The following is a 25,289-nucleotide window of genomic DNA, read 5'->3' on the forward strand; positions in this document are numbered from 1 at the left end:
TGTAATCACAGATGACTTTTCACAGACAAACAGTCTCAAGTCTAGTTTTTTTAAAATGAAGTACTATATTTAAAGTATCAGTTGCACAAGAAAAGAAATTCTAATGTTTGGATACAACATTTGCTCTGGCACACTAAAGCCACCCTTTCTAAATCAGGAAATACTCATGAGATTCCAAACCTTGTCAGCCACCAGACAGTGCTATAAGGGCCACAGATACCCAGCCTGGTGCTTACCACCATAGAGGCTGCATCACTGCATGAACACCTGACAAACAACTTTAAAAGAAATGTTATTCTTGGCATAGTACACAACTTCAGTCAGTCCACACTAGTTAAAATCTGAGTTTTATTCTACCAAAACTACTTCCCCCTTTGTCTTTTGGAACCAAACCATTCCAGTTTTCAGGCTCAAGATACATACCTTAGGCATAGATCTAAAGTTTATTTCTACCAGTTATTCTTTTCTTTGGTTTCCAAAACATTCCGAATTTTGAACAAATCTGAAAATGCACACATATATCTGTATGCATTTAAAAGTTATTGGCTTTGCTCAGAAGTAGACTTCTAACAAATACCTAACTCAACAAAGTTGACAACAAAGTTTGAAACCCAACCTGTGGGAAACAGAGGAGTAAAAACTTCTGCAGTTAGTGGTGGGTTTGATTTACAACCCTGGAACAAACTAGGCCTGGCATAATTGACAGAGGTTTATAGACCTTAAGCAAGAGAATCACAAACCTATGTTTCTATAGTTATAAGTAAATGGGTGTTATGGTGAAGGGTTTTAAGTATAATAATGTGATTTTACAGGTTAAGAATTTAGATGTTGTAAAGGAAACCTCTGGGTGGACGTGACTTAACCAGCCGCTGGTCAAGACACAGCTGCACTGCAGTGAGAAGTAGCACAGGTGGGAGGCCGTAAAGTCAAAACAAAGGTTCATTTTAAGTGCCTATTGGATTAGAGAGTTACAAATTGCCATGTAACTTTGAAACTTGTGACTATTCTTTGTTATGGCAACTTGTTACTAAATCTCACGCCTCTGAGACTGATGCCTTGTTTGTTATTTGAAGTAATAAATCGTGTCTGACTGCGATAGTCCCATCTCTCTTCACTAAATAATCCGACAGGATGGATCCCCAAAAGACCGGGTTCCAATACCAACCTTTATTTTTTATTGTTTGTTACAGAAACCCAATACCAAAGAATAATTGGAAGCCATAGTCCAGGTATTTGTCACTACTCTGTGCCCTGCAGAGCACCCGAAAGCTGGTTTAAGTGCTGTACTGCTGGCACCCAAAGAACAGCACAGCCCCACTGCTGACCTCTCACCAAAACAATACCCTACAGGTTTCTCCTGAGGCAGCCCACTTACTCATTCATAACAGGTACACAAGAAACTAAGAGTTCACTTCTCACAGGGTTTTGAAGAAATAAAAATTGTCTCCTCTAATGGGGCAGTTCCCATTGTTGAGATCAGTAGAAACACTGCATGTGATGGACTACTAATACAGATGACTTGCAGCTATAAACACATCTTGGAGGACTCCCCATAATCTTTGAATAAATTTGCATTTATTGTCATTGATTTGGATTGTTCTGTAGGAAAGGACAACCATGGCATCAGCTTAGATAATAATTCTACTGTGTCTAAAACAAGACATGCATGAACTACCACAAAAAGTCATGTAAAAAATTACCATTAAAATTCATAACTGACTCTTGGGAAAATGGGATCCATGCAACATCACAAACAGCTAAGGAAGTTGTAAAATAAACACAATTTAACAAACAGACCCAGGACGATTTGCATATGATGGAGCCCACATCCAACATCTAATGGAAAAGTAACCTCCAAGGCTCATATACTAATTAAGAAAAAAAAAAAGCACAGTTTGCTCTGTTTCTTTTTTAGTATTAGCAAGACAACGTTTCTGGATAAAAGAGGAAAACTTGAGGCTTTTAACCACATTGCACCTGATGGGAACAGGCAACAGAATGAGTGAGCTGTCAATCTTACCCTACCCTTGGGCCACCAGTTACTGCCAGGCTACAAAGTCCCAGCCACAACACATGTACCCAGTTCTTTAGCTCCAGTTAGTTACCAGCCAACAAAAAAGGGCTCCTTAGACCTCCCTGCATCCATTTCCTTTGTGTCATTTCTGCAACAATCTGCTGCAATGCATTTTTTCCCAGTGTTACTCTTGAAGGCCAGCTGAAACTTCCTATTATTTCAGGATACTCCAGCCAGGCTGCAGAGGGGAAGGCTTGGTATGCAGAGTCTACCTTTACTTCATCAACTGTTCTAATTCACAAACATTTCCGGATGCAATTACAAGCAACTGGAAATTGGCGCAGTGAGCCAAGACAGATGCAATGTTCACACTGTTCTGAAAGACAAGCAGCAGAATTAGCTTTCCCCTGTCAATCCTGAAATAACACGGCACAGTGGAATGGCACATGGCTGAAGGACACACTGCAGTCCTGCAACTTCCAATCAAGATATTAGTGGGGTGGGGAGGGAGATTTGTGCATCTTTAAGGAACACCTTTAAAGGACGCAGGAAGTAGAAGGATGCTTAGTGCAGCAGGAGGTAAGTAATGTAATCTGTATTTTTGGTTCTATTTTGTATTAAGTTTTGGGGTTTTTTTTAAACAGCATGTGACCTAGGTATCATGTTAGAGGGGACATTATGACAGCTCCACACGGGGTAACATCCCATTGGTTACTAAAATTGGTCCATTCTCCCAATAATCAGAAAACAAGTTCAACTATCCTCTGCAGAGGCAACAGCAACAGTATCATGTGGTTCCCCTCAGCTTTCAGTTCTTGAGCTCACCCTTCTAGGGACTCCTGCCCCACCCCAAACAAACATTACATTAAGATGCCAGGCACATTCTCGTTTAAAAACATATTTCATTTTGCTCACCAAAGCAATTGCTCTTGCATTATTTTAACCTAGGTTCCCCTACACTTACAGAATGTAACTAATTGCAGCTGATATCACTCTCCCCCTTATATTTTACTAGTTAGCAACAGATGTCCCTCGCCAGAATTGTTACCCTTTTTTTTTTATCATTTGTTTTTTCACAGAGTAGGGTGCTACTTGTTACCACAGAACAGCTGAAGAATATATGATGCAAATTAGTCTAAGGAAAATAGTCCTGAATTGCAAAGCTGAAGCTAAATAAAAGCTCTGTCCTTCTCTATGGCATATGAACAACTTTTTTTTTTTCATCTGGTATGTATGACAATCATGAAGAAAGAACATCTTTTAACTGGAACTGGCACTGAATTGACTCTGGCATAAGTTAAGACAGAACTCCTGCAACATTCAACTCCCTTAAAATCCATACACATATAAGAGATCTGTGAGCAGAAAGAAAAACAGCTGGCAAAGTCTTTTTTTATCAAATCAATCTTTCCTCACACAAGTGTGTCACATGATCATACAACTGTTCTGCTCTACTCTGTATGCTTTAAATTAATTCTGAGCAACCAAAAGCATTTCACAGAAAATTCTACAATCACCAAAGGGATCACATAGAGACGAATTATGTGAAACATACTCAGTTATTCATAGCAACCACAGCTCACATAGATTTTGTACACAGCCAATTACAACTGAACATGCAAGACTATTACCTAATTTTTACTTAATAGAATCCACAATTTCTTTTTTTTCTAGCCACAGGTTACTTGTTAATTATTTCATATAGCAACAGAGTACGTAAATTTTATATCCTATATCATATATTCCAGATTGGGGTGGGTTGGAGGGGGTAAGTAGAATCTGCACTGCTTTTCCAGAGCCTAACTCATCCTTCATAATTTCAGTTCTTTGTAGTCGGTTTGTTTCTCATTGGTAAATTCATTTCTTAGCTGGCAGAGTAATCAACAAATGCATCAAGCATCAATAGCCAGACCAAGGAAATAATTCTTTCTCAGATAGGTACAGAGCTTTAGATGATAGCTAGTATTTACATTAGTTTTAAACATTTCAGCACTATAAATGACTGGTTCCCGATTTAAGACCTCAGTAACTGAGTATTTTCCAGTCACAGAGTGGCCCATATTCATTGCTCACATTCTGCTAAAATATTCCCAATAAAACAGATCTATCATTAGAAGACAATTTTGCATTTCAGTGTTGACCATGCTTCCTCATCTGCCAGAAAAATAACCATGAGCATTGAGGTTATGTTTACATCTGGGAGAGAATCTGCAGATAAAAGCCAGTGTGTCTAAACACAAGGAACTGACCCCATCTTATATAATCAGTGTGATTGGACCCCTTCTCAACTTACTGTTTTGAAATTTCTTCTCCTTTCCCAGTGGGGTTGGGTTTTTTGAGTAATCCTGCAGAGCTAACCTCCAGAAAAATGTCAGCCATCCACTGTCATAAGATGGGATCAACCATGAGGAAGGAACAAAGATACTTAAGTACAACTGCATCAATAGTAACAAAGACAATTCATCAAAATCTTCACTTGCTACTGGTAATGAAAAAAAATGGGGGCACATCTGAAGATAAAAATCATCTCTTCTATTACTGAAAATTTCTCAGCATTAGGATATTTAATATACCAACATTCAGAGAAACAGTCTGGTATCTTTTGGTACCAAAAGTGACCAACATTTTGTATCAAAAATGTTATATAGAGTAGTTCACAAAATCAGGAAGAAAAAACAACCCTAACAAAGAGATCTTCCTGTACCTAAATCAGGCTTCAAAATTCAAACTTGATTTTCTAAGTAAAATCAAAATCCACAGTTCAATTTTTAATCAGAAGTAACTTTAGCAAATTAATTGTTTAAAAATCCTACAGTCCTGAAAAATCCTGCAGGCTTACTTTTAGGTCTTCTGCAAATAAGAGAGGAAGAATTTAAGAGGGAAAAGAAAAATGTTGAAGGGGTTAAACAAAAAAGGAACTCCAAAATATATGGAGATCTAAAGGATTTATTTTTCTTGTGCCAGGCATGTGAAATGCACATTGCACTAGTACTGTAACAGATGTTCCAAGTTCTCATGTACTCTTGAAGTATAATTTTCTAATTCATCACAGCATCTTATAGAAATGAAATGGCAAGAGTAAGCATTCATTTCCTGAAACTTGAGTTCAAACACTGATTAGGTCAGAAATGAAATGAAACAGCTCAATGCTACAAGATGACCCATCTCCTGTACCTTATGTCCAATGTCTAATCCCTTCAAACCCGAGTGGATACACCTAAAAACCTCCTAAGGTCAGACCTTGTGTCCACAGAGACTAGAAAGCTACAAACTTAACTCTCGCTGAGAAATCTGATTGCAACTGCAAAATATCTTTAAAATAGAGCATAATTTCAAATTTCACATTAGCTGAAGCATGTGGAAGACATCAACCAAAATTAGTGTTGAAGAGCACCAGCTCCTATTCTCTTGGAAAGAGGTACACAAGTGTACTTTGGCCACCTAGAAAACAAAACCAAAGTATCATGAAGCCACAGTTAATTTCATTTTGATGGGTTTAACTTGCTTTTCTCATTGCTGGCCATTTTGGAAGTGGGTAGACAAGCTTCACTTGTAATTTTTCCTTTTTTAATTTTAAACTTATCTACATAGAGAAATTCAACATCTGTCAAGAAAGATGAAGTTGTCTAAGTCTTCCAGCCTAACTAAACACTATTTCTGTATCTGGCACTGATCTTTTCAATGATCACCTTTTCAGTGAAACTGAGCATGCAATTAAAAAACCTGATCACACTTTTAAGACTTTTGAGACAAATTAGCTTTTTAAATGTTGAGTATTTTAAGTGAGTTTAGGAAGCATGTTAGTCAAATGCAACTTAAAATTGTCAATTAGGTTAAAAAAGAAAGTGCAAACAGAATAGTGCTTCTGCATGACATAGAAAAGCAATTTTATTTCTGGATAATTGTTGCTTTTTTCCTAGAATTAAGGTTATTGTAAGTGAGGCTTACTCCAGGCATATTTTTAAGTCCCAATCATGTCCATTCACTTCTTCAAACTACATTAATCCTCTTGAATGTTCATTCCCTGGGCTGCTACTACCTGTGTTCACCAGATACAGCTTCTCTTCACAACAACATCCTGGAAAAAAATCTTCATCTTATTGGGAAACAACTTTGTTTACACGACAAACCAGGACACATCAGCCCTCCCTACCAAAACATTTTTACTGTGGAGGCCCCCAAAAAACAAGCCACAGAGGGCATTGGTCACTGGTGAAACCCCAACAGCTGAATTCAAGTGGTGAAAGGACACCACAGTTCCTGAAGACAGGGCCAGGCTCTGCTTGAAGCAGGTAATCCAAAAACAACATGGAGTACCTGACCTCCACACGGAGCACCCAGCAGCACCTACCACAGCACCACCTAAATACCACTTTGAGGGGTTTAATGCAAAGCACAAGAGCAGCAGCTGCACTGATATCCCCCAACCCCACAGTATAATTAAGCAGTTTACACTCTTTGAGCACGAGGAGAAGGGGCATTCGCTTCCAAGTAAAGTCCACTGCTGAAACAGGCTCAGGAACTAGACTGAGCAGTTGGAAAACATCGCTCCTCGTGGACAGTTCTATAGGAACTACAGTCACATCAACATACAATGTTTATGCTGACTGTACACATTTCAGAGTCAACTTTCTGTCAATGAGACTTTGTCAACACACAATCATGCAAAAGATGAAAAACTAGTACGACACAAGAGGAAGCGAGTCCAAATGTTTTTAATGTCTTTAATGTTTTTCCAATAACTGCTATGACATTTTTAAAATAGGAAAAGATATTACTTCTATTTGAAAGGTTGCTCCAAAAGCCTGATATTGAAGCCAATACTGTACAAAGCTTTGTGGTAAGTCTCATTAAGAGGTCTATTCAATGGCCTACCACCACGACACTACCTTGCACAGAGTGCCAGCAGTAACTGGACTGCCTTAGTAAAAACTTGCTTCCTCAAATGTACACCATATTTATTTGTGAAATATAACCTTAGTAACTTTAAAATAAAAATCAAGAAGAAGGAATGAATGGGTTTTTGTAATTAATTTAATCTAAAATTGATTGGGAAATAACTTTGCAAAATTAAGAACTAATTTTTTTAAAGACTGTTAAAACATAATTTTTTATTTCAGCTATGAGGTAAGTTTAAGAGAACATAATTCTTCCAATTAAAATTAATCCAGATTTTTTTATTGCATAAGAAGCACCCACATGCATAAAAAGAAAACACACCTGAACAAAAAAGAAAAAATGCATTTATGGAAATTACCAATTCTAGGAATCATACAAGCTGGACAAAATTAAAACCTTTTCCTGCCTTTATTCTAATAGGAGATAACTGCAGGGGTGAGTCCACGGAGATTTTATTCTTCCTTATTGTGAACTCACATCCCCAGCATCAGTAAACAAGAGATACACATGTCAAGGACAGACTTTATTTCATAGGTACAAGCCTAGGAAAAACTGGAGGTCACTCATTTTCACCAGTCAGAATGAATACTAAGGACTCACCACAAGATAGAGACAATACATCTGCTCTATTAAAAGCTACTGTAAGTTTGTGACAAAACTGGAAGCATTTCAAAGCCAAGAAAAGTTCTGCTCACAGAATGGGCCAGGATGGCAGGATAGGAGAAGGTTTCTGTTGTGGAGTCCTGGGAGAAAGCACAGCCTGGAATGACATTCTTAAACCTACAACCACTGATGAAACATTGTCTTAAGGCAAAAATTCTACACAATGAGCTTAAGCATGCATTGCGGTTTGTACCCAAGTTATTATCTGCAATAAACTGATAACCATTCATTAACTTCTGAGCATAAGAGACAACTGGCAAGCTATTTCATGCCTCAAAGAATTTACAGCAAAAGGGAGCCAAACACACAGTGCAGGTGACTTTATATCAGGAAAATAAAATGAATATTTAAAAATGCCATTCCCTTCCAGCTATAAAATGGATCGACATTGAGATGTTCCAACAAATGCAGTTTTTAAAGCTGATTCTGAATCCTTATGTGTTATAAGCAGAAAATTAAGCATAGCCTTGCAATTAATAACAAACAGCTATTAGTAAAGTACTTTTTAGTGAAAATTAATTTTATTATCAAGGCCCATATGAACAAGTACCAAATATGTACTTCACAAGCAACCCTAACTACAAGGGTCATAAAATAGTATGTGTACTGACAGATATAGCTTATAAGACTCCATAGGGGGAGGTTAAGAAGAAGATATGAAAATTAAAAATTAATAAGTCTACAGTACTGTAGTTCTGAACAGACATATTCCCAAAGTCACAGCTTCCAAGGCAATCTCTAAGGACAGGATCTTTGGCTCCATAATAATTTCTGAAGCACTTGGGAGTTCTGTAAATTATCTGTAATGTAAATTTCATCTGCTTCAAAGCAGATTAAGGGAAGGAAAACTGCAGAAGTGACCAGAGCCCTACATCAGCTCCCCACAACAGAAAGCCAAACATCACTGTATTCTGTGCACACCAAGCACTGACATTGTTGAGAGCTACGTGTTCAAAGACAAAATATGTCCTTTAATAGTTCAACTCCTCCTGAGACTCAGAAACAAGATAAGAAGCTAAAACCAACTTTGAAACAGGATATTCAGAATTGCAGGTAACATCCATGTTCATTGGCACAGACTGTGATACCTTATGTGATTTTCTGCCACCAGGAAGCATAACCAGCCTGATGCCGTGTTGCAAACAGCCCCAGGCCCTCCAGTTACATGCCTCGAATTGGTGCTTTCATCTCACAGCCCTCCTGACCAAAGACACAAATTTCTACTCAAAATCCAGTTTCCGCCACACCAGTTTGCCTACAAGTTCATAGAGATCTTTTAAATTTTAAAAAAATCTTGTCTATTTGAACCATTTCTACCCTCTCTGTAGGATGCTTTGCAACTTCTGGAAATTCAAATCTTGTACAGAAATTACGAATCCCTTCCCAGTCCTGTATTTTGTTCCCATGAGTCACACAGAGGGCCATAGCCATGTAACTTTCCAGGGAAAAATAGGACTTCAGGTCTTGCCTTTCCAAGTATCTCTGAAATTTTTACACAAAAATTGGAAAGCATTTTTCATTGCTTTTTAAACCATAAATACATTGTTAAGTTTAGCTTCCATCTGCTAAATTCTTTCTTTGCTTTGGTAATTGATTTATACCACAATATCACCCATATCTGACCAGTACTTTAAAAAACTGCCGTGCTCTTCCCTTATGATCAGTTTTTCCCAGAAATATTTAATATCCCTTCTGCTAAGAGCAGCTCTCCAGGTTATGTCTCCTGAGTCCATTTCAAGTAAAGAATTTTTCCCACTGACATTTTCTTTAGTCTGTTGTATTTCCCATTCCACTGGCCTCTTTACTGTTCCTTCTATGATATCAGTTAAGCTGCGGGTTTTTTCCACACAAACTTTTTTTTTTTTTTTTTTGCCAAGGACAAGCAATTTTCACAGCTTTTGAAACTGAAAGGAACAATCATATCATCCAGCAAATTGCAAGGACCACAAAGTTTTGCATGGCAGAGCTTTCAGCTCTGGCAGAATTAGGATGTATTTTACCAATTTTAAAAAGCCGTGTTAATTCCAAGTATGCACATAAACTTGTTGGTGTTGGACAGTTTCCTAGCGGTACTGTTAAATTTACAGCAGATAGGCTTTCTGGTGCCTATAAGCACTTTTTAGGATTTTCAAGTGAGTTAAGGTCAAATATTGCCCTTAAGGTGATATACAAACATATAATTAAAATATTTTTATTTGACATGCTATCAACAACTTCTAAATATATGGGTGAGTGCAATAAACCTCAAACCCCTCTCAAATAGATAATCAAGGAAAGACCTCATTAAATTTAACAGACAAAAGAAGAGCTGTAATCCTCCAATTATGTATCTGAACTACAAGGTTATCCTTCATCTGCCACACTCCTCATACGTGCATTAAAATATACACATCAGCTGACAATATCTTCAGTTTTATACATGAGCAAGACATCAAAAAAAGAGGTGATTCTTTGATTCTATTGACTCCCTTCTCCCAAATTGTGTTCAAAGACTGTCCATGAAGGAGAAAGGAGAAAAATGATAACCAGTCCTTACAAGTGGGTTGCAAACACAAGTAATGTGATGTGTATTATTGCAAAGGGTATTTCTAGAAATGCAGCCAACAGCAGCAGAAAGGTAAATGCTGCCCGAAATACTGAATAAAACAAACACCATCAAAATAAAATCTTGAAAAATCCAGTAACTCCCCAAACAATGAAAAATTAGTTGAATATGTAATTCACACATACCACATTCCACACATTCATTTATTTTTTATCCTAAATTCCATAGGGGGCATTAACTCAGCACGAATGAATCCAACCTGTGTCATATTTTATATACATGCAACAGGATTCTCCTGTCAGTACACTTTCCAGTAGAAAGGTGAATCCAGTAAAACAACCCCACAACAAATGTTCAGAGTCTTTAGAGGGGTCTTTTTGCATAAATCTTTTGCATACAATGCTCAGCAAGCCTGCACTCCTTATGGAGTTTCATTAAAAACTGAATTTAAGTAGTTTTAACTTACCAGAACACAGAATAAAGCAATAATCACATAAAACAGTCAGTGCAATTCAATCAAAATGACTGCCAAAGCAGCAAAGGCTATTAATTGGCAGCAAAACCCACATAATAAGCAATACATAGGCTGACTACATGTCTAATAAAATACTAGGTATCCATTAGGAGTGGCAAGATTAACTTCTTTCAGCAACTGGGTTGCTAACTAAGAGCCTCTATAACTGCTATTTTTATTCCTGTCACTCTTTTTAGTGCTCATCAGCACAGTCATCTACTTACTTAGCCACAGAAAGCGACATTTTTAGAATAAGAGATACTTACTTACATAAGTATGATGTGCTTATTTTGTGGAACAAAACCAAAACTAAAACAAACAAACAAAAAAAGACCCAACATAATACTGTAGAAGATCTTACTGATGATAAAATACATTTCATCGCTGTATCTGTTTTATACCTGATATCATACATATCTTGTGTGGACTGCTGCAAAGCCTCTTTTTCCTGGGGCAAAGACTTCAGATAAATCAATCACCACATGTTGAGTTTCATACAGTATTTCAAGAAATTGTTTCCATTGCTATTCCATCTGTTGTGCAGGAATATCAACTACTATGACTCTTTTAATATGACAAGTGGATAAAATTCATAAATAGCTGAGTAGCCAGTCTCATTTGTTAAAACAACATAGATGCTTATGACCATAAATCTGAAGTGGTTTTCAGTCCCACTTCAATTTTTCTTTTAAATCTTTCAATCTGTTTTTGCTTTTTCAGAAATCTGGACTAAGATACTTTCAACAGCTGAAGGACTTGGAGTCAATACACCACAGAAATCAAAGCCAGCTACACGAAGTACAAACCCACACCAACATTCACTCAATGCTTAAATATATGTATCCAGAGTTTGATCAAAAAAAAATCTTAACTTTTTTTTCCAGAGGAAATTAAACCATAGTGTACTAGCCTGGCATAAACTTTCTCATCCTATACAATATTCAGTAAAGGTTTCAAACACAATGATCTGCAAAGTGGAAATTATTTCTCACACACAAGGTGCATAGAAATGGAGGAGATAAAATTTATGAGATATACTTTTATACACAGCAAGTCTTCCTTGGTACACCACTTATCTCAGAAGGAGTAGCAGGCTCTATTTCTGTGATAGAAAACAGCAGTCAGGCCGTAGCTGGAAGAAGAGGTGTCATAGTTTATCTTACCAGGGAGGAGTAGTACTTAAAACAACACAACAGGAAAAAAAAAAATAAATAAACACCAAGACAGCACTCCAGTTTGAACCTTTATGTTAAAGTGAGCTGCTTTCAAGCTCTTCTTGACTAATAAATAAAAAAAGTTTCTGCCCAAGAAGTACAAAATACACTGAACAAGTATTTTACCCTAGGAAACACAGACAGTTTATTTCATGCTCAGTATTTCCTGAGACAAACCCCTCCTCCCTGAGGACCATGCTTCACCAAACATCTCCACTTCTTTCTCCCTATTCTACCATGCTCCTTCCCACTACCAAGGATGCCATCACCACAGAAGTCGTCTTTTCAGGTCACCAGTGCACACTCTGAGCAGTTGAATGAGACATTTCAGTTAGGTTGTATGAATGAGCCATATTTGGGTGAATTGTAAGATGGGGTTTACAGTTGATAAGACCGTTTTCATTTCCTCTTTTAACTCAGTGATGATCTTTTACTCATTTTCTGCACTTCTACATCTTCTGTGATTCTGAGATCATACCCACTCCTAATCACACCCTCATAAGTAGTGCTCAACACACTTGCTGGCTTTTTTCCTTTGAATGCTTAAACCTGATGACACAGGCAGCACACAAGCACTAAACGAACACCCAAGGGCAAGCCCACCCTGAGTCAAGCCAAAATTGTATTTCCTACCTACTGACAGCAGGATCAGGTACTCAGAGGCCAAGAAGATACTTTAAAAAAAATCAGTCTGTAATTTCACTTAAGCTTAACCAATGAAATTAATAGCAAAGCAAGCCCTGAGGTGAAGGCAGCTAGCAGTTATGATGATAAACAGGAAAGCTAAATATTGCATGAATAGGGGATTGCAGCTTGAGTTAGCACAAGATTACAACAAACTGTGTCGCTTGACACTGACCCTAGAGTCATAGGACACCCTTGGAAATGATTCAAAACTTCAACTTGGCCTCTAAATAAAATCTCCCATTCAGCCACAGAGGCGCTGTGAGAATTGTGATTGCTGGAATTAAGCACAGATCCCAAAGTAAGTAAAATCCGTTTCAAAAATGAAATCAGAAAAGTTGAGACACTCCCATGTTACCAAGACTTCAGTCAAAGAGAAAATATTTTCCTTGTGGTAAGAAACAACTGCAAATGTCTGCAATGTCTCTTCTGCTAAACTGAAGCTAGGAAATGCTTCTGAGGAATTAAAATATGACTGAAATATGACTTGGTAAAGAAATGAGGGTGGGGTCTCACAGACCAGAACTAGACTGGACTACAAGGCAGAAAAAATTGTCCTCAACACTAACAACCCAGTCAATCCTGCACACCTGAAAGCCCTACTTGTCCTAAAGATATCCGTAAGAGCTCAGAAATTCCCCTGTCCTTCATACAATTTCATTTTTAGCTGCAGCAGACTAAAGGCCAGCTACTACCAGACAGCACAGCCCTGACCATCAGACCTTGACCCCTGTTCAATGGCCACTTCAGCTCTCTTCCCCCAGCATTAAGCTGATTCAAGGGCACTAAGACTTTTCTATTTTGGTAAAGCATGTTTTCTGCCAGTTTATTTCTCTGCACCAGTGTATCATAGGTCACATAAGCAGCAAAGTGCCAAATGAGAAGCAGAAGGTGCATGCAAGAAGGAGAGAAAGGACTCGGGAGAGAAGAATGCCTGCCCTTTCAGCAGCTCCTAGCCAGCACATCAGGTAAGTTGTCATGCAGATCCATAACCCACTTCAAAATATGAATGGCTGGGGCAGAGAGACATGCAGAAAATTCTATCAGCCTCACCACCGTAATTTTGGGTAATTCAAACCAGCTGTAGCAACTGGCTCTGAAGACAAGAAGATTCTTCAATGGTAAACTGCATCATTCCATGCACCATACAGGCAAAAGCACAGAGTGGCTTTGGAGTATAGCCACAATGGAAGCAACCACTAACAATCCAAGAAATCCATGTACCTATCGACAAGATATCAGTAACAGTTCTTAAAGAATTTAAACAATAAATTCCTAGTGCATTACAAAACTTTGAGCAACTTACTCATAATTAAAAACTTTCTTTGGAAATATCTGGAACTAATTGTGTCATTACATTAGCTAGAAGTTACCATATTTTAATCACTGATGTTTTCCCTCATAGTGCTGATTATAATTTTGTACTTGCACAATTACAGTTCAACCTAAGGGAATGCATATTAAAGACAATCCAATCCACAAACTTATTTTCATTATTTTATCAATAACTGCAAGCAAAGAGTATTTATGCAGAGTATATTAATATTTTTAAATGGTAATATTAGGTACTGCACCATGCAGAACAGAAATACAGTATCAGGTGTGGATTGCAGATACACAGTAAAACCTAAATTGAGTAAAATCGACAAGATGACGACAACTTAAATGGTCAGTTACAGCTTGACAGGACAACAATTTTGATATAATAACTTTCAAATTACAGAGCAGTATAAGCATGAAAATTGTATACACAAAATCCCAACACAGTAATAGCTTTAGGGCCCTTTAAAGCATGTCTAAAATTTTCATTTTCCATAAATGACAGGCATGACAATAAAAACTCTTGACCTGGGAGAATTTCTTTTTAACAATGCCTCTCCCTTTTCTGTTTCTCCTGTTATTAACAGGAGCAGAGCCAGGTTGGCAGCAGCAGACAAGAAAACAGTCTCGAGGCCACAAGGCAGGGGAGGAAGGGAAGAAGAAGATTAGCAGTGACCATATATTACCTAAAGCAAGCCCAAAGTATCCAAAGCAGTGAGGGGGCACAAACTGAAGACCAAACTACTATGTGATGAAAAGAAGGGTTTCCAGCTAATAGAACCTGAATTACACTCTCAAAACAAGCCTCCAAGATGAATAAACAGTCAGTCAAAAACACCTACCAAGGGATATTCCTAACAGCAACACATGAATCTCCTGACCACACAAAAAAAGGCTGCCTGAGAGCAAAGTAAACCAAATAGACAGGCAGGCCAGGACAACTTCTTATGAATGCTATCCTGAATGCCAGAGCTTCCCTCTTCCCCACCTTCAACCTGACTCCAAACAGAAGGGATGGGAGATGGAGACTGTAATTTCTGGTACAGACCTTCTCTGGATGAGATGCTGCAGGAAAGCACAGTCTATGTTTTCACTCTCTCTCACAGAGGATTTTCCTGGCAGCATGGGACAGCAGCCTGAAAGCCATTTCTATGGGTCCCAGTGGCATGAGGGCAGAAAAAAGCATTTCTCTACTGCTTTTCATAAAGTTGCTTCAACACTATGGGAGTAAATTGAGATGGGGGGGAAGAGTCTCTTCTTAGGAAAAAGCTGCCTTTCTTCAGGCTCTCATTCAGCTTCAGAGAGAAACATTACTGCTGCTGGTGGTGGTGGTGTTTGCTTTCTCAGGTCTTGGGAAACACTCTCAGAAATGTACATGGAACCTCAAATTATACTTTGTATAGCTCCTGTCTCACATACAATTTTATTTCACATGCATTGCTCTTACTTCACACGTCAGGTACATCAAGAAACAGCGCTGCAATTTCACTCCTAACTGTCAGAATGCTCCATCAAGTTAGAGCATAACATTCCCAGGATCATCCTATCCCCAAAGTACAAAAACATACCTGCTCCTAATACTCACACTGTAATTAACACTAATAAGTTTTTTTTATATTCCTCTACTCCATAAGAGGTTCTGCATCTCAAAAACTACTGGAACTCTTTCTAGAATTTTGCCTGTCACTGAAGGGACATGAAACACACTATACTTCTCACATCTAAAAAACCTTGTTGACTTATTGACATGGCACCAAGTCATGTTGACCAACTTTATTCACTTGTCTGGTAAGTCTAAGAATTATGTTCTTACATACATTTAAGGAATTTTTTAAATGTTGTTGTTCCATTCTATAAACAACCATGGAAATGCAGTATTCCACAGGAGGGGAAAAACCCAAAACACCTTTTCATACAAGCAAACCATAAAACATGGATATTGTTTCACATCTAAAGAACTATAATACTTAACTATCTTCATTTGAGAATTGATGAAAAGTTAAAACTCAAAGAATGCATCATCAAATATTAGTTTTCCACACTTTAGAACCCCTGTAGAACAAAATATAAGTATACTAGGAACACCTAGAGCGACAAAACAGGATGTTTTCAAGAAACTAGCATAAATTTAAAGCTATTTCTGTAATAACCAGCAACAGAAGTATTTTTCAGATATAAATGAGGAGGCAGTGTAGATTTTATAGCCTTGTGCATCACTGGAAGTCTCATACATGCTAAACATCACGTAATGAAAGAGTGTCCATTAGCTTGCACCTAATCACCCAGCAAAGCTGGAAGCAGCAGAACTTGGATGCTGTGCTAAGAGAGATGCTCTCTTTGGTGCTTAAGGAAGCATCTTAGCTTTACTGGTGAATGATGGAACCTTCGTGGAGAAACTCCCATTCCTACAGAGCCAAAATAATGAGCTCCTCTCCTCTCTTGGCCTCCCTGCTGCAGTGTGAAAGGGGTACACTTGAACAGTTAACAACTAGCTGTCCTCAGGCAGAACCACACAGCTTCAAGCCAGGGTCAAAGTGGTAGGAAGGATCACGAAATCACAACCACCTCCCTTGTCCCTCTCTTTCTGAGTCAAACCCTGCTTCTCTCTACTTAAAAAATTCCACACCATGGTTAAAACTTAACGTACCTTCAGGCTGTCATTATCTTAGGCATTCCATACTTTAACGGTGGTATGCCAACTTGCATGGTGATGATGATGATGATAACAGTGACACAATGTTGTATTAGTAGCAGTAGTCATAATAGTAGTAATAACAATAACAGAGCAGCCAATTTAAGAGTGTCTCAATGCTGAAGACACAGGACTGAATGCACAGTCCTGAATGTAAAGGTGTTTCCACTTGGCTATTTTTAAATCAGCTGAAATAGAGCAAGGAGCACACAATTGCTGGCCTGTGTTTAGTATCTTGTAATTACCCAACTATTCAGGCAATTTTTGGTTATATTTCCCATACTCCAATAATGTTTGCTGTCACTTCTAATGTTGTCTATCACCACTCCTAGTTTTAATGCTCTTTAATGCTTTTCCTCTTTCTAAACATGTTTCGAAAACTTGTAGTCATTCAAAAATACATTCATACTTCCTGTTAATCCACTTCCAGAGTCTGAACCTCTGACCTTACCCAAACAAGAAACGCTAATGCCTTTTATTCCATAGTTCATACATAATATTGTTCATTACTTATTCTCATATATTCATTTCCCTTAAAGGCAGATGTGGTATAGCATTTTGAAGTAGGATGGTGTTACCTCTTTTTTCTACTTTTTCTGAGACTCAGATTCTAGAAACTTTGTTTGCTTGCTGCTAAGTATCAACCAGGACTTAAACTTTCTTGCAGTGGGTTCTTGTAACTACAAGGCATCACAGAAATGTTTTGCAAAAAGCAAACATCAAAGGTATAACTTGATGCGGCTGGTGTGGGGTCTGTAGCTCTGACCCAGGAAGCTGTGACAGGTCCAGAGAGATGGTCCCATGAGGAATTGGTCCCAGGAATGGTCCCATGAGTAATTGGTCCCAGGAATGTCTTCCTGGGGCCCGGTGTCTTCCCTCAGCTGTACCCAGAGTGCCCTTGCAGAGAAGCTGTCAGCTCTTTGGTGATTGCCAGCTCGTAATTTCAGCTCTTTGCTCTGCAGGGCAATCTCCAGGCCAGACCAGGAGGAGAGAGATGAGAGACCCGTACAGCAGTTTGGCATGGGGCAGCTTTATTAGTCCATACCTGGCGAAGGGAAGCCAGGGACGAGCTCTCTCTGATCCCTCTGCCTCTCTGCAGAGGGCTAGATCTTATAGGGATACAGATCTAGCTGTATAGGGCGTCAGAGGGTAAAGGCCAGTGGGTTACAAAGGATCTGCATAGGGTCTCCCAGAGGATTCTGGGTCTGTCTTGCCATAACTGAAGGTGGTTGCCTTTCCAGGGGGAGTTCTGCTGGGAGGTTAAGCAATCTCCTTATCTCAGCAGGCCTCCCTTCAGGGCAGGGGCTGGGCATACCCCACAATAAATGACCTTCACTTCATTTTGATTCCCAATCTGTAACAGGCTGGGTATGTTTTCAATTCAAAATCTGAAAGTCAGATGAACATTAAAGAGGTATTAAAGCATGAAGAAAGCCATACAGAAAACCTTTAATTAGTAAGAGAAGAATAATCTTTTCTGTGGCTTTCCCCAGGAAATTGTTGGCAAAAGATGCTGGCCATTCAAATTTTGTCAGAATTCCATAAAAGTAAAACCAGCATGTTTCCAGATGACTGACCTGAACACTACAGATACTCCCACAAAAAACATACCATCATGCAACACATCATGTTCTCCCAAGACACTGCTTCCATAGAAATACACACTGTCAGCACTCTTCTTTATCAAAATTTGTACTTCAGAGCAAATCTTTATTATGTATCCTATTTCAGGACAGTATTTTTTATAATTGCTAACAGAACACCATTCAAACAGCTACACTATCACATTAAACCATCTAGAGCAGAGTATTTTAGCCCAGCCTCATATAAAAAACATGAACCTCTTCATTAGAAAATACAGGGTTCTATTTGAGTAAGAAGAAATCACAAAAGGGGAGACAGTTACAAAAATCTGCCATCTGGTCTACAGTGTAGACCTAACAACACTGACAAAAAAATTATTGTCATTATAAAAACAGTACCAACAGCCCAATAAGATAAGGATGGGTTGTTAATCTTTCTACCATTAGATGCACTATGTGTATATAAATAAATATATATATATATTTATATATATATTTGTCTTTGTATATAAATAATTCAGCACTTTAAATCCACAATAACAGTCACTTTAATTGAGGTAAGACTAAGCAGAACTACTGCACTATCTGAGCTTTCCTCTCTGAAACAGAGCAGCAAACTGACAACAGCCAGCCTTCCCCTGCTTTGGTACATCAGACCATTGCTGTAGGAACTTGGCCAAGGTCATAGAGTAAGTCAGCACCATCACAAGCCTGTGACCCCAAATCCTGGCAAGACCATGCTGCCTCTCAGCAGGCAGTCCATAAGGAAGATACTCTGCACTTCATTACCCATCTTCTGGCTCACCCAGCACTTCTCATACAGCCTGAAACTGCATCAAACAACATTCACTACTACAAGCCAAGAGACAAAAAAAAGTATAGAATTACACATCACAGTGTAAAGCCTCAAACATTAATTAGATATATAAAAGGATTGCTAAAACACTAAATCAATGTTAAGAACTAGACTTCTTTTAAATTTGTGTTCCTGTACTGCCACCTAAAGATCAGAGTGAAAAACAGGAAAACCAGTGGACAACGTGACTTTTATCTGTAGTCCTGGAAATGAGCAGTAATGTTTTTCTGATACCTCACTTTGAACAATGACCACACCAGATTCAACCAGATCAAAACAGACTGATGAAACAGTTCTATTTCACATCATAGTTTAGCAGTACTTCACCATTTGATTAATTTCTATACATTACCAAAGAAAAAAAAAAAAAGAACTTGAGCTCTCTGTATGGATGTATATATCTCCTTTAATTAGATGAATGTCAGCTTGGACAGTCTTGATCTATAAACTCTGTCTAGCCACAGCATATTTTGCAAAGGAAGACAGACTGGTGGAAAAATATTTTTTACTTCCTTATTTACTTAATTAAACTGCTATCACTATTTAGGAAAAAAAAAAACCAACACAAATCAATAACCTCTCATGATAAACAAGTTGGTAACACCATTATTTTTTCCAACAAAACATGCCCTGGTTACACATCTACATCCAAACACCTCAGATTCACTTTTATTCCACGTGTTGCTGCACTCAGCCTGTCTTCTGAAGTCTGCAGCCTCTCACAACTTCAAGTGGAAAAGGTTCAGTCACCACCCCAAAGGATTCTGATGTCACGAGTCAGACTTCACAGATATAACAGCCAGAAATCTTTTGAGTTTGGTGTTTATTGGGGGGGGGGGGGGGGGTGTTGGAGGAGTTTTTGTTGGGTTTTTGCTTTGGTTGGGATTTTTTTTCAATATGCTGAAGTAAGATGCAAGCATCGCCTCAGATACATTGATAAATTTTTCTTTGATTAAATGAGGATCACATTCTCGTATCTTTACACAGAAGCTGAGATGCCCTGTAAACTACTGAAGCAAATCACCTGGATTATTTCAACAAATGAAACTTCAAATATTTTCAAAATAACTCCTTTGCCCACTCCCCCCAAAAAAACCAACCCAAACAAAAATCAAACCAAAGCAAAAACCAAAAAAAGAGAAGTTGGCAGTATCGAACTTTGTCCTGACTCTCTTCTTCATGTCTTGGCAATTATACAGGGGTTTGGCTTATCTAGCAGTATATTTCAGATATAAATATACAGATGTTCTTCAAACAGCTCCATCACAATCCAGCTTGCTGGCAAACTGCTCAAGGTCAGAAAACAGTTTTGTTTGTTTCCTTTTAAACAAACACAGAAAGTTACTATGTGTTTGTCGGTTTCCACTTGTAAGGATCTGCGGGAGGAAGGTAGCCATTCATCTAAGGCATGACTCAAAACCACGTGCTCCTTACACGGGATAAACCCGGGCCGGCGACAGGAAACTCAAACACGGCCCGCTGCCTATTTCATGAAGGCTGGTGCCTCCTCAGCTCTGCGAATGCCCAGGGCACGGCTCCCTTTTGCCCCCGCCGGACTTGGGAGCCTCCCGCCATCGCCAGCCCGGCGGGAAAACGCCGCGGAGCAGCGGCACCGCACCGAGCCACGCCGGCTCTGCTGCCTGCCCGGGAAACCTCCCCAGGAACTCCCCGCGCCCGGGAAAAGGCGACATCTTCAAAACAGCCATTAAAAAAAAAAAAGCCGACCAGGCACAGCCGGCTCTTCTCCGGAACCCGAACCCAACCCGACCCCACCCCGGCCGGCACAGCCAGCTCCTCTCCAATCCAGACCCCCGCCGCCGCCGGCTCCTCTCCGGGCACAGACCCCCAGCCCGCAGGCAGAGCGCGGCCCCGCCCCGGCGGAAGGGGCGGCGCTGGCGGCGGCCGTGCGGCGGCGTTCCGGCCGGTACCTGCGCAGGCAGCGCTCGCACACGCTGCCCAGCTGCTCCTTGGTGAGCACGTAGGCGAAGGGCACGTCGCGGTAGAGCAGCTCTCCGGGCCGCACCCTCCGGCGGGAGCGGAGGCCCTTGCCCTTGCCCGGGCTGTGGAACCGCTCCAGCGCCGCCGGCTCCATCCTGCCGCGCGCGCCGCCACCGGGAGAGGAGAGCGCGGGCCGCCCCCCGCCGCCACGTGACCGGGCGCTGCCGCCGCCATCCTAACTCAGGGCACGGGCCGGGGGTCCCCGCGGCGGGCGGGAGCTGGGCCCGCAGGGATGGAGCCCGGGCTTGGGGCACACGCGTGTCCTGGGCGAGCACAGCACAGCCGCGCTGAGCGGCGTGGGGCACAGGGTGACCCTTTGCCTGAAGAGACAGTTAATAATGTATATCACAGGATCCCAGAATAAGTCGGGTTAATGAGAAGGAACCACAGTGGGTCATCTGGTGGAACCTCCCTGCTCAAGCAGGGGCATCCCAGAGCACATTGCACCGGACTGCATCCAGAGGGATCTTGAATATCTCCAGTCAGGGAGACTCCACAGCCTTTCCGGACAATCTGTTCCAGTGCTCAGTCACTGAACAGTAAAGAAGTTCATGTTCAGGTGGAACTTCCTGTGCATCAGTTTCTGCCCATTGCCTCCTGTCCTATTGCTGGGCACCAGTGAGCACAGCCTGGCTCCATCCTCCACCCTCACTTTGGGTATTTATACACAAAATATTAAACAGTTTGGTTTACAAAGGAAGAGCTATGGTAATGATTCTGTCAAAAAACATCCCAAAGTACGACATTATGAGCTGGCATCTGGATGTATTTCTGAGTCTCACTGTGATCTGAATACAAAAAAGTATGACTGGGCCAGTAGCTGCTGGGCACCTAAGACCTGACAGTGTTTTTCACTGAGAATGCACCCCATACACCAGATTACTTTTTGTCAGAATCTCGAGTTAGAGGGTCCAGATAAGTGACAATGGAAAAAGCAAAACACTTGCAGGATTAAGCATTAATCTGAAACTGTGGTGCTCAAAGCCCATGAGATAAGTGCATTCTGTACGGGTCTGCATAACTTCCATTCATTTATGAGATTATACACGTGATGCAGGCTAAATGTGCTGAACTGCAGACTGTATCTGGTTTTCCTTATCCCATCTGTAGAGGGAGGTAGGGCTTGTGTTTTGGAAAGGAGTGTTGACTCGTGCTGTCAAAGAACACTGAGACCTACGAGTTCTGCCAAGCTGCTTTGCATTGCAAAAAAACCACTCAGTTTTGTTCTCAGTGCTGATTATTTCAGTCTGGAATTGTTTCATCCAAGTTACAACAAGGTAATCAGGAATGGCAATATGCATATCTAAAATACTGCTATTAGGAAGAACCAAGGTACCTCAAGCCAGAGGATTCTCACAGAAAAATATATTTTGACATTTGCTTAAATGCTGCAATGATGTAATTCATTACTAAAAGAACTGACAGCAATCTAGCTGTTAGTGAAATCATTATGCATGTTACTATGCTTATCTTTAGCTCTTCTAGCAAATTTTTAAAATGTGTTAAATTACTGTGATACTGTGAGATTCTCAAGAATTAACCTTAACAGTTATTAAAATATTAGGCAATTACCTCTGTATTTGGCCTGTAGCTTTACTTCTTCACCTATTAAATATTCTGCATTTCCCTGTCTATGCTGTTTTATTGAGTTTCTAAGCAGGCATCACCCAAAACCTGTACCAGAAACAAGCCCAGTAATAAGAGAAGTTAACATCTATCTCTATGAGTGGCTAAATTTAAGAAATTAATGATCAAACAAAAAACATGAACCTAAAGGCCTACCCATGAACTGCAAAAAGTGCATTTGGGGAAGAGCTAATATAAATAAACAATACCAGATGTAATTTTCATTATTTTCTCAGTTTTTCTTGTCAGGATTTTTCACTTATATGTCCAGTAACACAACCACCTTGCAAAGTACAAAAACACATCTGAGGGAATGACAGTCTTCTGTCTCACTGACACACAAAAATCACGACCTTGAAGAACCCAGCTACTCTAGGAAAAACTGAAGCATGAAAAAAGGGACTTCCATCAGCTTGGCATAAGCTGTACAGTAAAATAAGACACAGAAGCCCAAAACTGGCTTTTAGCTTGACATTGTATGTCAAGTGATAGGAAAATGTAATTGCAGTAATGGAGATTTTCTGTATAAATAAGCTTTCAAACACAGTATTAAACATTTTAATGCATGCAGTGTTAGATATTTGGACATCTGTATGAAGGGCCTAGAGAACTGATTCTGGATATATACACCTACAGGTTAGGGATGAATCTGTTTAGGAGGGCCATTCAACAGTCTGAGCAATGGTGATCAATGGAATGCTCAACTTGGATGTTTTTGGAATCATCAGTCTGAATTTTCTCAAAAGCATAATGATGCTAGGGCTATATATTCCAGTAAGTGATTATTTAGCCCATGACTATATTTAGTTGAATTTAATCCCTGTTATCTGTGTGGTGTTTTTATATGACCAAGTCACCCACTAAACTAAACAGGTCAGACTTCTCAACAGCTGTTTGAAATGCATGACATTCTGGACAGAAGCAGCTGTCAAGGAGTGTAATGAGGGTAGTTTTGTAGGAAGTATCACTTAATTGTGGCTGATGCTGCTGAATTAGTCATATGTCCTCACTGCCGGGAGACACCGTAGTGGAGCTTTAGCTCTTCTATCTCAAGACAGCATGTTTTACAACGTGAATTTAGAGAAACAACTGCAGTAATAAAATAATTCAAATTCTGCTCCTTACTCATAAATGTGCAATAACCATTCCAAACAACACAGCACAAAATGGATTTTTTGTGGATTCAAAATATGGCTCAAAATAAAAAATGTTAAATTTTGGATTGTACAAAACCTGTGTCACTAACAGCAAGAATAGCTATTAAATAGTTAGTTGAAAGCTTGCAAGTAGAGACCAATCTTCTATGAACCCATATCTTTTGAGGATGTCTCTTCACTTTCAATGTGCTAGTGAAAAACTGATTCTAGAATGTTAAATTAAAAATCACTGCAGAAGCATTTTAAGCACAAATTCATAATGAATTTCACACACAGTAACATAGATTTTATCTGTTGATTTTTTTACTGGGAAATTTACAAAACCTTTCTACTTTTATTTGTATCTTCCCTGCCTCAAACACATTTCCTTCAAACGGCAGAAGCAAGCTTATGTTTGTCTATTTGGGGTCATATCAATAGGATCAACTACATCAGTGGTTAAAAGACTTACATTATGAGTAATCAACTGTTTCATTTGGTGTATCTTAACTACCCCTAATTTCCCTTGGGCTTCATGTGCTTGCTGCATGTTGTGTTCTATCAGCTGGGGACAGTCAGTGTGCCTATTTTCAGCAGTGACAAGTTAAACAGCCTACACAAGGAAAGATGGAATAGCTGTTAAACAAGGATATAATGTGAGTGAATAAACATCTCCCACTGACTTGTCCTTTCTGGAAAAGTTACTTGTTATTTCCGTTTTCTCAATGTTTACAGAAGAAAGGTATGGCTTTGCTAATTAAAGTCATACAAAGCTCAGGTTGGAGTTTTCAATCTGCAGCCCCACAGATTGTGTTCAGGCTGACAAAACAATTAATTCAACATGCTTCTCAGGAAGCCTCTGTTTCTTCCTATCACATTTGCACATCTTAAACTAACAACATAATCTGTTTCTCTCAAGTTTTATGCTGGTATTTTCATCAACATTATCATTAGCCTGCAAGGCTGAACTCTAATTATTAAAATGTCCAGTGCTGAACAGGTTTAGTAGCCGGTACAGACACATTCCACCTTAACAACCCCTTATCACAGCACCTACTGGGTTAATTACTGCAAGGTCACAAACCCTTCTTCTAGATCTAAAGTGAACTGACTATAGAATTCAACTGAACTGACCCAGTAATTCCCAGTGGCAAAAGTTCTCAGTAACTGGATCAAGTTTCTGTTTCTGTTTGTTTGTTATGATTTTAATATAGGTAAGTAGGAAAAGCTTAGGCAATTGCTAGCACAGTCATAATTTTCGTTCCCAGACAGATGGCACAAATCATGAGGCACATGGGAAAAGATTTAACATCTCTAAAGTTACAATCAATATACGAAGTATGATGTACTGGTGCTTTAATATGGAATGCCAAAAGCCATTTTTGGGCAGCTCCTCAAAGAAATTGGAAGAGTGGGAGCAACACCCAGAAGTGTTCTACTGGATGGTGCGTCACATGTGGTTCATATTTCAGAGGTTCATGTATTAAATCAGTCTTGAAGTAAAAAAAACCACAGTTATGCAAAGGAAAGGAAGACAAGTAGTGC

The 25,289-nt window shown here is 39.5% G+C and overlaps 1 protein-coding gene across 2 annotated transcripts in view; it reads right to left on the reverse strand.

Annotated features, from left to right (window-relative positions):
• Positions 1-21,121, reverse strand: part of SMYD3 (SET and MYND domain containing 3) — a 399,187-nt gene extending 378,066 nt beyond the window's left edge. The window contains exon 1 of one of the 2 annotated variants that reach the window (XM_069009930.1): positions 20,913-21,121. In XM_069009930.1, coding sequence (XP_068866031.1) covers positions 20,913-21,076 — 164 coding nt within the window. In that variant the 5' untranslated portion in view covers positions 21,077-21,121. The remainder of the gene's footprint in view (positions 1-20,912) is intronic. The other variant, XM_069009940.1, reaches the window with a different exon arrangement.
• Between the last annotated feature and the right edge of the window lie 4,168 nt (positions 21,122-25,289).

Source organism: Aphelocoma coerulescens, chromosome 3 (assembly GCF_041296385.1).
Source record: "Aphelocoma coerulescens isolate FSJ_1873_10779 chromosome 3, UR_Acoe_1.0, whole genome shotgun sequence".
Classification (NCBI taxonomy): Eukaryota; Metazoa; Chordata; class Aves; order Passeriformes; family Corvidae; genus Aphelocoma; species Aphelocoma coerulescens.